This window comes from Barbus barbus (assembly GCF_936440315.1).
Source record: "Barbus barbus genome assembly, chromosome: 24".
Taxonomy (NCBI): domain Eukaryota; kingdom Metazoa; phylum Chordata; class Actinopteri; order Cypriniformes; family Cyprinidae; genus Barbus; species Barbus barbus.
In genome coordinates this window covers 13,549,010-13,565,685 of record NC_136752.1, presented here as the reverse complement: position 1 = coordinate 13,565,685, position 16,676 = coordinate 13,549,010, and the positions used below count along the sequence as shown (strand labels likewise).

The 16,676-nt window shown below is 36.4% G+C and overlaps 1 protein-coding gene across 1 annotated transcript; it reads left to right on the top strand.

Moving 5' to 3' along the window:
• Positions 1 to 594: 594 nt before the first annotated feature.
• ppm1ab (protein phosphatase, Mg2+/Mn2+ dependent, 1Ab) lies at positions 595 to 4,793 on the top strand. Its single transcript, XM_079375368.1, has 3 exons — positions 595 to 961; positions 1,428 to 2,300; positions 2,984 to 4,793. The coding sequence occupies exons 2-3, from the start codon at positions 1,443 to 1,445 to the stop codon at positions 3,125 to 3,127; spliced, it is 1,002 nt and encodes a 333-aa protein (XP_079231494.1). The 5' UTR covers positions 595 to 961; positions 1,428 to 1,442; the 3' UTR covers positions 3,128 to 4,793.
• Positions 4,794 to 16,676: the final 11,883 nt, after the last annotated feature.

Here is a 16,676-nt window from a genome sequence, read left to right as displayed (position 1 = left end):
AATAACTAAAGACCAGTGGGCTATGTAAATCCAGTATGTTTATGATTACAATAAAAATGTAACTATAATAACAAATACAAGTTTGCAATATAAAGCAGCATAACGTAATGTCTTTCTTTGTATAAGTTAGCTAAAATAACGAAGCGACCGACACGGAAAGCCTCCTACAGTCAAGTAAAAATGCCCACTCTAAAAATATGATGAAAATTATTGATCATGTGTCAAACTATTTTTATCTTTATTATTATTTTAAGGCCTATGGTAACGACTGGTCGGTCAGTGAACATGATCGAGGTCACATGGTGATTGCTGTTAATTCAGTGAGAATCATACGTTTCATCATGCGCCACGTTTTCAAACTCGATGATAATAAGTAAAATGTTTAAATGTATTTATAAATGCCATTGTTTCTGTCGGGTAACGACCTTACATGGATTTACACGACAGTGCGCGCTTTTGTAAACATATAAAGACTATACGCCATATAAAGACCCGGTCCTTCATTCTCATCAATGGATCTATTTCTAGCCCTCGATTGCGTGGCAGTGATGATAATAGCGCGAGCGGAACACGCACTATCCGCTGCAGCATCCGGGTCCCAAACAAACCCATCCGCGCGGAGAGAGGTGTTTCTGAGCGAGAGGCTCCGGTAGCCCCCCCTCGGGAAAATCTAAAATCCGGAGCCAGAAATGCCCCACCGCCCAGCTGCTGACTGCCTTAACGGGCTCATGTGATGCTTTTCATATGTTTATAAAAAAATATATATTTTCGTAATTGATTTCTGTCTGTTTTGACGTTAGTTTGCGTGCTAATTGGCTAGCCATCGATTGATGGGTGTTGTGGCTGTGAGCGCTGGTTTATAGTGTTTGCTATCTGGCCCAGCATACTGATATTAAGGCTCTTACCCGCGGCTCTGGTGCCTCGGTGTTTCTTCCTCCAGCAAAGACCACGAAGAAGCTGGGTAAGTGATATTATGTCAGTCTGACGTACATGAAATATTGGAGCTAGCCTCTTAATGCTATCTGGCTGTGCAGCAGTTCGCATATGCTGATAAGGCAGTGGCTTCATTAGTAAACATCACTGTTGCGTTAATGTCATATAGGTTTGTTCATTTTGCTGCATTAGCGTCTAAAGGGCTTTTTTCGTTCTTTTTTTTTTTTTTTTAAAGAGAAGCTAAAATATAAACAAAAGTAGGTTTGTAGGCAAACAAGTTTACTCCATTGACGTAATAACAGACATTTATCTAAACAGTTTACTTGATACTGGAAGCCTGCCGCACCTGTGGCTTATTGTATAAATCATCATAGCATATCCATCAGATGTGTGAATAAGATGTTGTCATTTTGTCAGTGTTGAGTGAATGAGAGTCACTTATGTCTTAATGGAGCACCTTTACTTACTTTGTTTTGTGGTTGTGTTTGTGTCAGAGCAAAATAAGAAGAATGGGTGCGTTCTTAGACAAGCCAAAGATGGAGAAGCACAATGCTCATGGGGAGGGGAACTGCCTGCGCTACGGACTCAGCAGCATGCAGGGCTGGCGTGTAGAGATGGAGGACGCACACACAGCTGCGATAGGGCTGCCTTACGGCCTCAGCCTGTGGTCTTTCTTTGCCGTCTACGATGGGCATGCAGGCTCTCAGGTTGCTCGTTACTGCTGTGAGCATCTGCTGGAACACATCACCAGCAACCCGGACTTCAGGGGAGGCTGCTCAGGAGGTGGGGACTCAATTAATGCTGAGCCCTCTGCGGAGAGAGTGAAATGTGGAATCCGCACAGGCTTCTTGCAGATTGACGAGCACATGCGGGCCATGTCTGAGCGCAAACACGGGGCAGACCGCAGCGGTTCCACGGCGGTGGGTGTGATGATTTCCCCTCATCATTTTTATTTCATCAATTGTGGTGACTCCAGAGCCTTGCTGAGCCGCAAGGGTCGTGTTCACTTCTTCACCCAGGACCACAAGCCCAGTAACCCCCTGGAAAAGGAGAGAATCCAGAACGCAGGTGGTTCTGTTATGATCCAGAGGGTCAACGGCTCTCTCGCCGTCTCCCGTGCTCTCGGTGACTTCGACTATAAGTGCGTGCATGGGAAAGGCCCCACTGAGCAGCTGGTGTCCCCGGAGCCAGAAGTGTATGAGATCGAACGCTCTGAGGCTGAGGATGAATTTGTGGTGCTGGCCTGCGATGGAATTTGGGACGTCATGGCGAACGAAGAACTGTGTGATTTTGTGCGTTCACGCTTAGAAGTGACAGAGGACCTGGAGAGAGTGTGTAATGAGATCGTGGACACATGTTTGTACAAGGTAAGGTCAATTTGAATTGGATGCTAAGGGGTCATTTTTACTTGCATCTAATAATTTGATCAAAAATACATTAAAATGCTATTCATGCATAAAATTACTTAAATACACCAATATGGAAGTGTTTTTAATTTCTCAATTAAAATCAATTATGGAAAGAGGTATTAATTAATTAAATAAAATGGTCCCTGATATGAAAATAAAGGGGGAAGAGTCTCATTAAAAATATTGAAAAGAAAATGTTAAGTTGATTGGCATAATTTTTTATAATTTTGCAGGGAAAAAATCTTGCTTTGCTGCTTATTAATATTTCAAAAGCTTTCGTCCACCAAAACAAAAGTCATGTGGTGCAACCAACATGCAGAAGCATACACAGGAAAAAAACTACGAAAGGAAATGATATCAGAACCCTGCAGTGCATACCTTCATGACTGTGTTTCTTATGTTAAATATCAGAAACATTGACCTGTTTGACAAGACAAAGTTAGTTCTCATTGTAAAATGTGTCATGTGGTGTGACTCCAAAAATGTGACATTATTTTTTTTAAGTAAATAATATTGTTTGCTTTGTAAAATCAAATTATATTATATAATAAATGTGTATACTTTTTACTTGATGGTTCTAACATTGTAAACTGTTATTAGTCTAACTTGAGCATTCTTTCTGTTTATTTATCTCTCAACAGGGTAGTCGAGACAACATGAGTGTGGTGCTGGTATGTTTTCCTGGTGCCCCAAAAATCAACCCAGAAGCCGTGAAGCGAGAGGCGGAGTTAGATAAGTACCTGCAGAACAGAGAGGGTGGAGCATGTAAAAAGGCGAATAAATAAAATATATTACAAAGACTAAGAGAGAGTTATAAAAAGTGAGCATTCTTACAAAATTAGGTGAGTTTCTTAGATGGCAGCTTACACTTGCCAATGAAGTATACGTTAGAGTTAACGTAAAGTTTCCAATTAACGAATCCCCATATTGGAGAGGAAAGACTCACTGGTACTGTATTAGCACAGTTAGGACTATTCAGGATCAATTTTAACCAGAGAGAAATACCACAGTGTGAATTTATTTGAGCTTATATTGATAATTAGAGGCCTTTAATTATTTATTGCCAATATTGAAAAGCACTTACACAATTTAGAGGTAACCTGTAGCTTTACCAGAGGTTTTATTGTATTGCATCCGAGAATCCTCCGCTCCAACGTATATTACTTGGTGTATTATTAGCTACTAAGTGATAGTGAGTAAGTGCAATTGTAGATTAGGAAAAAGGAATGATGAAAACCCAACATTTGGCTCTGCACTTTTTCATTAAACGCTGCTATACTTAAAGGCATCTTCTATTAATAAGAGAGAGACCAAATTTGAGATCTCAGTTAGAATAAAATATGTTTATGTGTTGGAACACAATTAATACAAAGTGTAGTTTTGCATTCTGTTTGTGACAGTGTGTTATTCAGATAGTTGTATTCATCCACTTGTACAAGCATGTGTTTAAGTCTGGCACCCGTTTCATTTGCATCTTTCTGAAAAGTCATTCTAAATAAGAGTGAATGTCAGGCCTCCACTGTTGATTACCTGAAATTGTAGCTGACACTGCTGTACGTGGCCTGATGGTGCAGTTATGTGTCTACAGTAGTGGCCATGAGCATTTTAATCTGCATGATTCCTGTTCTGTAATATGGAACATTGTTGCCTTAGTCCTAATTTACAGTAACTACCTTGATTAGAATCGATAGGTTAGCTCTTGGTATCCAACCCCAGCTGCTTGGAAGAGTAAAATTAAATCCAGTGGACACATGGTACTGAAAGCATGCACTGTACCGATAGCATGATAAGTTGTGTACACCTCTTGCATGTACGCTACATTAATAAAAAAACAGGGATAGATATTATTTAGAATTAAGTTGGTCTGACAGAAGTTTTATACTTTGTACAGTATACATTTGTAACCCCTGAGGAACAGCTTCTGTGTGAACTGAACACAGTATTTGAAAGATTGTCAATGTTTTACAATCCTCTCCGAGTTGTTTACTACTTGTTGCCTCAAACTGACACTTTGTCAATCCTCTTGTTTGTCTATGTAACTATTAAGAAAAATTCATTTAGTTAGGAAATTCTTGGTGCATAAAGTGGGATTCAGCCTGCCTGCACTTTTTGAGATGTAGATCTTTGTTGGTACAATGATTGAACATTTATAGTACAATGGTACGCTGCTTTTGTGTCTGTAAAACCCAACAGGATTTGGCTTTTTGTCCTTCTGTACCTAAGATTTTGGAAGCATTTCATTTTCCATATTTTCGAACCCTCTAGACTTGTCCTAACATGGCGTGACTCAACAGGATTTTAGCGACAAGGAATTTGTCTAATGTTTATCCTAGTTCACCTAAAAATGAAAATCATTTACATTCCGAACTCATAGAAACCCATTGAAAACTTTGGATGCCATTAACTTTGATAATATAGGCAAAAACAGCTGACATTTTTCTTCTTACATAGAAGAAATAAAAAAAAAAAACATCATTCAGGTTTGGAGTAAATGACAATTTTCATTTTTGGGAGAATTATCCCTTTTAAATGAGGCCTGAAGCAATGCAGTCAATCACAATCAGAACAGCTCCCACTGTTTCAGAATGTGTGATTCTGTTCCTATTGTCCATGTTTGATGTTTAATATATACGAAGTTGATATACGTGAGCAGTACTTAAAGGGATAGTTCACCCAAAAATGAAAATTACCCCATTATTTACTCACCCTCAAGCCATCCTACTGTAAGAGTATACGACTTTCTTCTTTCAGACAAATAAATTCGGAGTTATATTAAAAAATGTCCTGCCTCTTTCAAGCTTTATAATGGTAGTGAATGGGTGTTGAGATTATGAAGTCCAATAAAGTGTGTCCATCCATCATAAAAAGTGCTTCACATAGCTCCGGGGGCTTAATAAAGGCCTTCTGAAGCGAATTGTTGCATTTGTGTAGGAAAAATATCCATATTTAAAACTTTATAAACTATAATCTCTTGCTTCTGATAACTGTTTTACACGTGTTCACAAGAGAGTAGCAGAAGCGCTGTGGAGAGAGCAAAACAAAACTCCAGTCATGAATTAGAAGTACAAAACAAGGATTTGTAAAGAGAAATGTCAGAGGATTTTTATATAAGCCAAGAGGAGACTATATTTCCTTTGCTGTAAACAAACCTTTACGCCTATGTCCTAAGTCATCTATTGGAATGCCACTCTCTCGTGTATCTGCATATGACAGTTAGCACAAGCTAGAGATTATGGTTTATAAAGTTTTAAATATGGAAATTTTTCTTACACAAATGCATCGATTCGCTTCGGGGCCTTTATTAAGCCATGTGGAGCACTTTTTATAATCGATGGATACACTTTATTGGACTTAAAATCTCAACCCCCATTCACTGCCATTTTAAAGGTTGGAAGAGGCAGGATATTTTTTTATTAATATAACTCTAGCTGTATTCATCTGAAAGAATAAATTCAAATACAGCTAGGATGGCTTGAGGGTGAGTAAATCATGGGGCAATTTTCATTTTGGATTGACTATCCCTTTAAAACTAGTGAATTTTCATTGTGGACAGGTCTACCAGTGCACCACAAGAGAAAAAGAAACCACATTACCGAGAAAATATACTGTCGGTTTATTGAGTCTCGCCTTGTTACAGAAACGCATTTTTTTGCCTGCATTAGTAAAGCACGGGGTTCTTTCTATTTAGCCAAATTTTCCCTTACAACCAAAAGAACCCACACGTTCTTCAAATGTCTTTGTATTACCAGGAGATATCGTTTAGCTTTAAGATGTGTTTAACTGAATGAAAAACATAGTGTGCCTGCTCTAAGAGAGAACTGTGAGATTAAAGTGATTGTTGGTCATTTCTGTACCACATCAGTTTCATTTTGCTTGGGTTTGTTGTTGTATCTCCTCACTGTTTGACATAGCTTGATAATCCACTGTTTATTAAATTAGCCTTAATTATTTTCTTCCATAATAGCACATCTGAGATCTGTATGCTTTGAAGAGACGTGTCACGTGTTTGTATACCTACAAAGAGTGACGAGGTTCTTCTGGGAGAGCCTTTAATTGTGCCTACGAATAAGTCTATGGCCAGTTGTAGCATTCAAATTAACTTTCCAAGTCTTGTAAGGTGATTTTGTTAGTTTTGTAACATTATTCAATGTAAGCATAATTTTAGCTTGTGCATTCGGTAGCACATTTGGCCCCTTATAGCAAGTGCCATGTGAGTGATTTTAAACCATTCACCTGAGATTATTGCTGCACAAAGCACAACCCAAACCCCTAATGAGTCAAACATGGGGTGGAAATATTGCCTTACTGAAAAATAAAGCAGGCATTAAATGGGCCAGAAAGTATTGTAGGAGATTGCCTTGATTTCTAACACTGTAGCACCATCAAATTGAGATGTACAGGGAAAGAAAATGTCAACTTCAAGTCTGTCTTTCTACAAAGTTCATTGGATTTCGAGTGAAGCAACCAACTGCAAATAAAATAGGCCTTTCTAACACATTGGGTAACTTCAAAATCTATCTTCTAGAGTATTAATCAAAAGGGCAAACCGAGCTCATTTACTGTCAAATACGTGCGCTGTGTTGTGCTGTTGGTCCCTGTGTGTCACTTTTGTCTTTACCTCTCAGGTCCAAACTGACAAGCAACAGAGGACACTATTTATTTGAATTATTTGTCTTTTATAGTATTTTACCTCTTTTGAATGAAACTGTCCATGCATTCCATTTTCTTTAGCCAAATAAGCACTACTAATGCAATGAAAAGCTTGTATTCTTTTCTCCTTGTATTTATTGTTATACATCCGTGTCATGAATAGTCCATTTGAACTGAAAGCTATGTGAGTTAAAATGCATCATGTCTTGGGTTCCTCTACACAAAGTAGTATCTTAACACGCTATTCACGCTTTTCACTATTCTGTCAGAGTAGATCGGTCCAAGGTTGATGATGTGTAAGGGTTACAATCTGTGATCGGTCCTTTCTTAACCCAGCAGACTGTTTGTGTCGGTGTTTGTTCAATTTTACCTCTCAGAAGGTAATAGTTTTATAAAGCTCATTTTGAAAGATTTTTCAACTACAGTTTCATAGAAAAGTATTTCAATATTAGAGGGTGAGCACCCAATATTTTCTTTCTTTAGTTTTTATTTTTGTACATTAGCACCCGGGTATTAGCAATGTAGACAAACTGTGATCTTGTCATTCTTGGCTGTCAAAAATGATTCAAATAAAAATAATTTACTAAAACGCTGAATTTGTGAGGTGTTTTTTTCTTTCTTCAGAGAAAATGAATGTATGGTAAACTGATTTTTTTGTTTTTTTTTAAATCAGTTAAATAATTTTTCACTTCTAAAAACTACATTTAACAGCATTTTTCTGTAAAATTACATTAAATGTCTCATTAGATCTGTTACAGATTTTCACCGTGTACTTCACCGTGTTACCCAGTTAACAGGTGTTAATGATTTTTTTTTTAGTCTTTTACCATCGAAATTACATTTTCAAATCATTTTTTAAAGACCAGCAAAAACTGAATGAAAGCATGCTTTATTTTTGGCAGAGCGTATGAGTCATGGAGGATGTTTAATAGGCTTCCTGCAATGAAGCAGCAGTGACTCATACATTGGCTGCTGTTGCTTTCTGCACTCTTCAGCATGTCACTATCTCTCCAGTTTACTTATAGTTTTATTAAATGTGTTCCAGTATAAGTGCTGAAATAATGTCTGTAGTGTCTGATAGAGTTCTGCAATTCATGAATGAACTGCTTTACCTCAGAGATCTCTCTGCTGGAGGGCTGTTTGGGTGACACAGGTCTTCTTTTGTGTGTGGCCTGTAACTCCATGTTTATGTGACTCTTTCCTCATAATAGAATATTGCCTTTTTCTGTCTCTTTCTGTTTCATTGTCTCTCCATACCTTTTTAAATACTAGCCTCACTGAAATATTGATATGAAAGCTCTGTTATCTCCGTTTATAAAATTTACTGACAGGATTGACATTTTCCATAATGGCATTTTACTAGAAGCTTGTTTAAGGAGAACTTGAGTTGGCATAAAAATATCAGCTCTGGTTAAATGAAGAACTTTTGCCCTAACCCACATACATTAAATCGATCTCAAGTGAAGCCTTACATTAAGATTTCAAATAAATGCTCTTCTTTTGAACTTTTCCATCAAATAATCCTGGAAAATGTTTATTATAAATATTAATAAATGTCACCAAATCAGCATGATTTCTAAAGGACCATAAGACACTGAAGTCTGAACTAACGGCTGCTCAAAATTTGTCAGGAATAAATTACATTTAATTTTTTTTTTTTTAAATAGAAAAGCTAATTTCAGTTGTAATATTTCACAATATTACTTTTTTATAGAATTTTTGGTCAAATAATTGCAACCTTCCATAAGAGACTTATTTGGAAAATAATATTAAGTAATCCTTAAAGACCTTAAATGGTAGTGTGTATATTACATATTCTCTCCCAATCAGCCGTGCAATAAAACCACATTGAGGATGGCTCAGTTTGCTGAAAAGGACAAGATCAAGGAATCTTCACCGTGAGCGGAGTTTTATATTGCTTGTAATAATTCAGTGGCCGCCTTCTGTATAACTGAGATTTTTTTATTAAAGTGTTAAGATTATTTAGAGTATTTAAAAACTACAGTGCCTTATGATTGTTTATTGATTGCTTAGCTATTGATTTTTGCGTCAGCATGAGGGAAACATTTATTAATAATATAAAGCAAAAACAAAAAACTCCCTTTTTCCTTACATTGTCTAACACCAATTTACAACCACTTCACAACACTTCAATGCGACATGCTCACTGCCACATGAGGTTTAGCATTATTTCTGGCAAATGGTTACATAAGGCTTGGGAAATAAAACAAACTGTCAAGCTTGCATACAATCAGTAACAATCTTCAGCAAACCAGAGATGCCATTCACTCTAACTGTATTACTGAGACTCGGTTGTTATACAAATTTAGTCAAATGCAATGTAGATCCTTTTTTCTTTTTGTATGATCCTATTGTATTCACTACTTAAACCTGCAGTCAACACATTGAGATACATAAAAATGTAAATAATTTAAAGCTGTTAAATGCAATCTTTCATAAAGTAGAAGATTCAGGGCTGTTTGTCTTGAGATAAAGAGAAAAGAATGCAAAGAAGTACTCCTGGCCTTGCTATTCTTGTTTGACCTTCCAGAGACCAATTACGCAGTGATTCATAACCATAGACTGAATAATAAATGAACAACTGACTACCTTTAGACCTGCCTATTCATGCTGCAACCTCCGGTAGCATTTGTTGGTTAATAATGCAGCACATTGTGACATTGTGAATCATTTAAACTTTGACCCTCTTATTGAAACATGGTGATTTTAATCTATAGCCACAACATCCTCAGAGTCCTGCCTGTCTTATAGTCTTCCTGATGTATCTATAGAGTATTTTGCTCCTTCTGAATAAGATTTGTGTGTGCTGTGTGAATGTTAGGGTAAAAATTCTGCAACCAAGACACACATTCATTCCCACTTCACAGGTATTCATTAGCGGTCTCATGTATGAATGTTTTATTTTTAAGTTACTGGTGAGTTTGAACCCACTCCTTCCTTATGCATAATAATGTTTTTGTTGTTTTTACTTATAATGGGAACTTTTCAAGAGGTCACATACAGAGGACTTTATTTTTTTATCTTGATCTTTTTATGCTATAAATAAATGTTATCTTATATTATATTACAATTGATCTATGACTTATCCTCTATACAAGAATTTATCATTTAAAAAAAAGTATTTCTATAAAATCAATCAAATGTTTCTTGCATCCATTTCTACTTCAACAGAAGTCTTCCTAGTGTTTGTTTTCTCAGCTCTATTAACATTGATCTTTAACTGTTGGCTGCCTCTTCAGATTTATTGAGTGCTGGTCTGTTCAGAGCATCCTGCATCTGTTTGCTGACCCTTTTGCTTTGAGGATCAAAGGAAGTGTCCCTGGTACAGAGAGCATAAATAGAAACAGCTTTGCTTTGAATGTGTGCTGGAGATGTCTGTTTGAGGCTTATTCACCTTTTGGTTAAAATGATTTTTAATTGTATAAATAATAGTATGCATTTCTAATAAACATTTGTAATACATACACAAAAAAGGTTAATCATTTTGTTAAAATTGTTATTTAGTCTAAATTAGCTTGTACAAGTTAATTGTACCAAAAAAAAACCTTTGTGTGTAACATTAATTCCCTGCAGGTGCACTGTCTAAACAGCATTTGGCAATGGCTGTTGAATTGCAGACCAGAGATTGTTTTGGCATGCTCTGGCCCTCATTTGGCTGTCTGTATAGGGCCTATTTTCTGTTTGGATCCATCAGAAGAGCACAGAGATACACAGCAAAGCTCTGGTTTAGAGCCTGACTCTGGGGAGCAAATATCAGTCAGCTGTGACCTTGAACAAAATCTTTATCTGACAAGCAAATTTTCAGCATTGCATTCACTGCCATGTTTGATATATTTATATATGTATATATTGCATTTTGTCTAGGAAATATTTGTTCATTGATTTTGTGGGAAATGGTTTGAAACAGATCATAAGATGTTACATGTTGACATCTTTTATTTTTTTATTTACTCAACAAAAGAGTCATCATGAGGGATCATACTGTTGAAAAACAAGCCAACCAATTCATTTAGGGAATTATGAGTGAATCATATTGTGGATGCTTCTCTGTTATTTATGTTTGGCTTGTTTCAAATTAGTATTTTCAAGATGAAATCTAATACTAGACATCTAAATCCTGCTAATAAAACCTGAGCACACATATATTGGTCATTCTTTGTAACTTGTGTTTTTTGTGTGCTATTGACTTGCTCATGTTATTTGATAGATTTAACTTATGTGTAATTTCTGTATAATTGATGACATTACGTTATAATTTATGTAGAATAAAAATGAATGATGTCTGTTTTTTTCTGGAATGCTCTGTTTTCCTGTTAAGCTACTTTGATATTTCTGCCATCAAATACATGCATATGGTCAAAAGAAGTTTCTCATAAAGTGTTTTCAGTATTTCTTTACACTTACACAACAGTATTTTTTTTAATTCAGCAAGGATGCATTACGTTGATCAAAGGTGACAGTAAAGGATTTCTATTCATCAATGAATCTTGGGAAGGGAGGCTTGTTGGTCTTCCATAAATATTAGCACAACATTGATAAGAAATGTTTATTGAGCACCAAATCAGCATATTTTGAGGATTTAGGTATTATGTGACACTGAAGACTGGATTAATGATTTCAGCTTTGCCATCACAGGAATAAATGATACTTTTTAAATATATTAAAACAGAAAACTGTTTTTTAAATTGTAGTAATAGTTCACAATATTACTGTTTTAATTGTATTTTTAATTTAAATAAATGCAGCCTTGGTAAGCATAACTTTAACAAAACGTTAAAAATTTTACCAACCCAAAACTTTTGAACACTTTGTGCTGAACTCATAGAGCTCAAGCTCTGTTATGGTGAATAGTGATTGATTTTTAACTGAATGATTGTTCTTGTCACAAAGCACATCAGTAATTGTTAGTTAGTTGAAGTTATTTTTGCACCAATCTTCAACTCCAAAATATGTTCAAAGAACATTCATTTAAAAATGCAATTAATTGTAGGCCTATATTTAATCGGGGTTACAACATATCACTTTATTTTTGATGCTAAAGCGTGTTATTAACTTAATATTGTGTTTGTCCAATATCAGCTATTGTTGTAACCTCATGTAAAATAATAAAATCTGACTGAAAATGTTGAATATCAATGAGTATATTAAGACCTGATGTATTGTTTGGCTTCCTACTTTCACTTCTGCCTGGTGTCTCTTGTCATGTTTCATCAGCACAAAGCCAACTGGACACCCAACAAAAATGTTACTGTTAGTTAAATTGACATTGATGACCTTCCATTATTCCCAATTTGCTGTCTGTAAATGGGGCCCCTGGGTTAATATATGTGTGGTGCTGCTGTTCTCTGAGGACCCCTTTGTTTTCAGAATCACTAATGAGGATAAGATGTCAGGAGTCTCAACCACGCGGATCAGCTGACCTGGACGTGCCTGTCTAATTACAGCATTAGCAGCTTCACCAATCACTCATGCATGATACGCCTTGCTATCTGGAGTCCTGAGCTCCTAGGCAGCCATATGGCAGCCTAGTGAGGGGTGGTTAGCTCGACTTGGCACTCCCCTGGAGCGATCGAGCATAGCGGTGCAAGAAAACTCGCACAAACACATCTGGTAGCATTGAAGAATATGAGTATAGGCCTTCAAATTTTACTAGGCTACATGTCAGCTGATGTTTAGTTAATGGTGATATGAACATAACAGAAATCCATTTTTATTTATTTTAAACATTATCCACCTTATTTTTGACCTGAAGGGCATGTGGGGCCATTTTGAATGTTCGGGCTTCCAAATATTTTACAAAAACAGTCCTTATGCTGCTTGATATTGCAAACTGGTATTTGTTATCATATTATTTAAATTCATTATCATAAACATAATCTTGTAGCGCAAATAGTTTGATCGTTTACTGCATTTGCCTATACCCAGCAAACATTGGTCCGACGGCAAGGCCGTGTCCCTGGCCAAAAATAGTTGCGGTAGGAGGACATAAATATGTGAAAATATACAGAACATTACCTAATTTATTACCTAATCTAAACTCCCTGTTTCCACAGACCACTTTCCTATCAGATGGATTGTATATGTAATCCCTCCAAAAAGTTTTGTCTGACAATTCAGATTAAAAAGTAAACTCCCTGTTTCCACTCAACATGTGCCAGTATTCACTAATGTAATATATAACCACAATGAACATTCACAATATTGTTATCATATTGTTATAAACTCTTTGTTTATAAACAAAGTAAATAAAGTCACAGCTAAAACCCAATTACATTCATATATATATATATATATACATTTGTATTGCACAATAAAGATATTTAAGAATGATATCCAACACAGATGAAAAACTTGTGCCCCCAAACTCGGTGAAATAGCAGAACATATAGGCAGAGGCCATAGGAATATGTCTCTTCAGGAATATTGCACTTCAGATCATAAGAATGACTTCCTTGTGCATCCTCTGTCATCTCCACGTTTTTGAGTGTCTTGTTGTTGGAAATAAACTATCAGCCGACTTTTAGTTGAACAGACGCTATATCATTTTAAAGGATACTCATCTGTAAAAACAGGAAAACTTGTATTATTAATCAGAAAAAGTAGAAAGCACTATGTACCCATATGACATTTTATGGGTGTTTTATATTCATTTTTATTGTGTAATTCATCATCAGCCATTGGCTGAGTGATTCTGTGTACTGTAATATCAGTCTGAAATGAACGTGGTCTTTGAAAACAAGAAGGGTATGAGCTTTTGAACAGCTTAAATTTTGTAAATGTAATATCAGATAGTCTTGACTTTGGGTGAGTGACATCTAGGCTAAAAGTTCACTGAGAGAGTCTTCTATCAATCTGAACTGAATGTGGTCTGAGGAAACAGGGAGTTTCCTTTTTAGAACTATCTGAATATATAAACAACCTAGCTTGTGTATGAATATTTCGAGGGCTTTTATTTTGTAATTCAACATCAGCCAATCCTGACGTTGCTGGAGTGACACTCTGGAGTGGTGTACTATCAATCTGAATTCAAAGTGGTCTGTGTAAACAAGGAGTTTCCTTTATTACCTAATCTGAATTCACAGAACAAACAGCATACATGAGTGTTTTTAGAGGGCTTTCATTTTGAAATAATACATCAGAAAGTCTAGTCAATGTGTGAGTGACACTCTGATGAGATATACTGTCAGTCAAAAGTAAAACTGTTCTGTCGAAACAGGGAGTCTCATTTTTAGAGCTATACAAAATCAGACAAAAGTGGTTATATATGAGTTTTTGGAGGGCTTTTATTCTGTAATGCTACATCAGACCATCCTGAAACTGGTTAAGTAACACTGTGGGGTAGTGGGCTGTCAATCTGAAATAAAACTTGTCTGTGGAAACAGGGAGTTTCATTTTTAGAGCTATCTAAATTTACAGGCAGAACAGGTAGAATATGAGTTTTGGAGGGCTTTTATTATGTAATGCAACATCAGATCCTCTTGAAACTGGCTGAGTGACATCCTGGGGTAGTGGACTGTCAATCTGAATTGAAACTGGTCTGTGGAAACAGGGAGTTTTTTGTGGAGACAGGCTTTTTTTTTTTTTTTATAACTATGTGAATTTACAGAAACAAAATGGTTATATGCAAGTTGTAAAAGGCTTTTATTTTTTATTTCTCATCAGACAGTTTTTAATATTAATTGGTCTATTTATTTATTTGTTCATTCATTCATTCATTCATTAATTCATTCATTCATTCTTGACAGAGAAACTGGCTTCATAAATGAATGCCAGAGATGATCTGTTTTAACAAGCTATTAAATAACGTGGCGGCTAGAATGACCGTGTTTTTCAAAGTGGAGGCTGGCCTGACCGGTTTAATGACCCAGTAAAAGTTATTAATGTCAGATGTAGCCTTTTCAGAGTATATTTCTTGAAGTAAATTACCTGAAAGAGGCTGAAATGTTAAGTAGCTAAATGTAGGAAGAGCTCAATAATAACGTGCTGAAGTCTGTAAATTATTTTTTTTCAGTAACTGCTTTAAAAATATTTTATACTTTTAGATTGGCTAAATATGTCCTCTGAGTACCAAAGGAAGTGGAGACGACGATGTGCAAGGGCTGATGCCTTAGTGGAACGTGACAGCAGCTCAGGGACAGGGTCAGTGGAGCCAACCTTGGCGCGTGAGGGCAATCCCCTCATGGAGGGATCAACACATGACGAATTGCATCCCATAGTACAACAGTCGAACAGCATCACTTCTTGAATGTTTTAATAAACAGCTGGGCTGTCACACTTACAGGAGGACATAACAGGTATGACACCACAATTACTGTGAATGTAGTACAATTCTCATTTGATTTTATATGATCATTAATGGGTTATGGAACTAATGTCACCTTCCATGGAAATGTAAGTACTTTAAACATTTCATTCAGCAGGCATGCAAATTTTGGATGCAATGTATTGTTTGTTAGATTTTATTTCAGATAATAGGGTCCTCCCTCCATTATGTAGATGCATAGGACAAATACATGTTATTGTTATAGCATTTAATAGTAAAATTGGACAGTGAAATGCTCCAAAACTAACACGTCCTATGTAATATTTCCAAGAAGGACTATTTACTCAGAGCCTGCCGGATCTCCAAGTAAGACAGAGGCAAAGGCCCACATCTCATGAAACAATGACAGCTACTTCCAGAAGTCCCTGAGTTTTTTAACTTTCACAGTGTCCTAATGTAAATGTAAATGAAGTGTAATGTAAATGTAACAGAAGTGGTTGCAAAGCTCTTTAGAAACATCTTCAAAATGATCGTTTTACTCTTTTCAACAGGATGCACAACATAACACCTTTGTAGGTCAACATCAACAACACAGAAGCCCTGAATCTTCACAGACCTGTGGACATATGGTGAGGCGTAGGTGCTAATGTTTTGAAATCTTTATATCTGAACTTTATATCTGAATGAATTTATTCTAACAGAAAAAATGTTAGAAGAACTATATGTTGCCCTGAAATACCAGCTCCAGCATCTGGAAATATGTGAAGAATATGGTCTGATTTTGAATGTCCAAGTGACACTTTTAAAATGTCGTAGTAGTTATCAATATAGGTTAAATGCTTAATGACACTGTATTGATACCCCAAGGGTTCAATTCAGGTCATGACACAATTGCCATTGTAATTCATCAGAGCATAAGTAAGCTTTCAGATGATCATTACCATTGTCATTTTAGAGCAGGGGTGCCCAAACTCGGTCCCGGAGGGCTGGTGTCCTGCAGAGTTTAGCTCCAACTTCCCTCAACACACCTGCCAGGAAGTTTCTAGTATGCTTAGTAAGAGCTTGATTAGCTGGTTCAGGTGTGTCTAATTGGGGTTGGATCTAAACTCTGCAGGACACCGGCCCTCCGGGACCGAGTTTTGGCACCCCTGTTGTAGAGGAAGCTACAAACACTTGGTAGTACAATTACAGGGGCACACCCTGCGTAATTCAGAATGTAATTCAGTTTTCCTCCACAAATTCAATAAGCACAAATGTTAACATTTACTTTCAAAGTTGAAATCCATCTCTCAGTGTAATGAAAATAATCTGTTTCTTCTGGAATAAGGTCTGATTGTTGCAGGGTTTGATAGTGCAAGTCTAACAACAATTTTAAAGCCATTTATATATGAGAGATATGA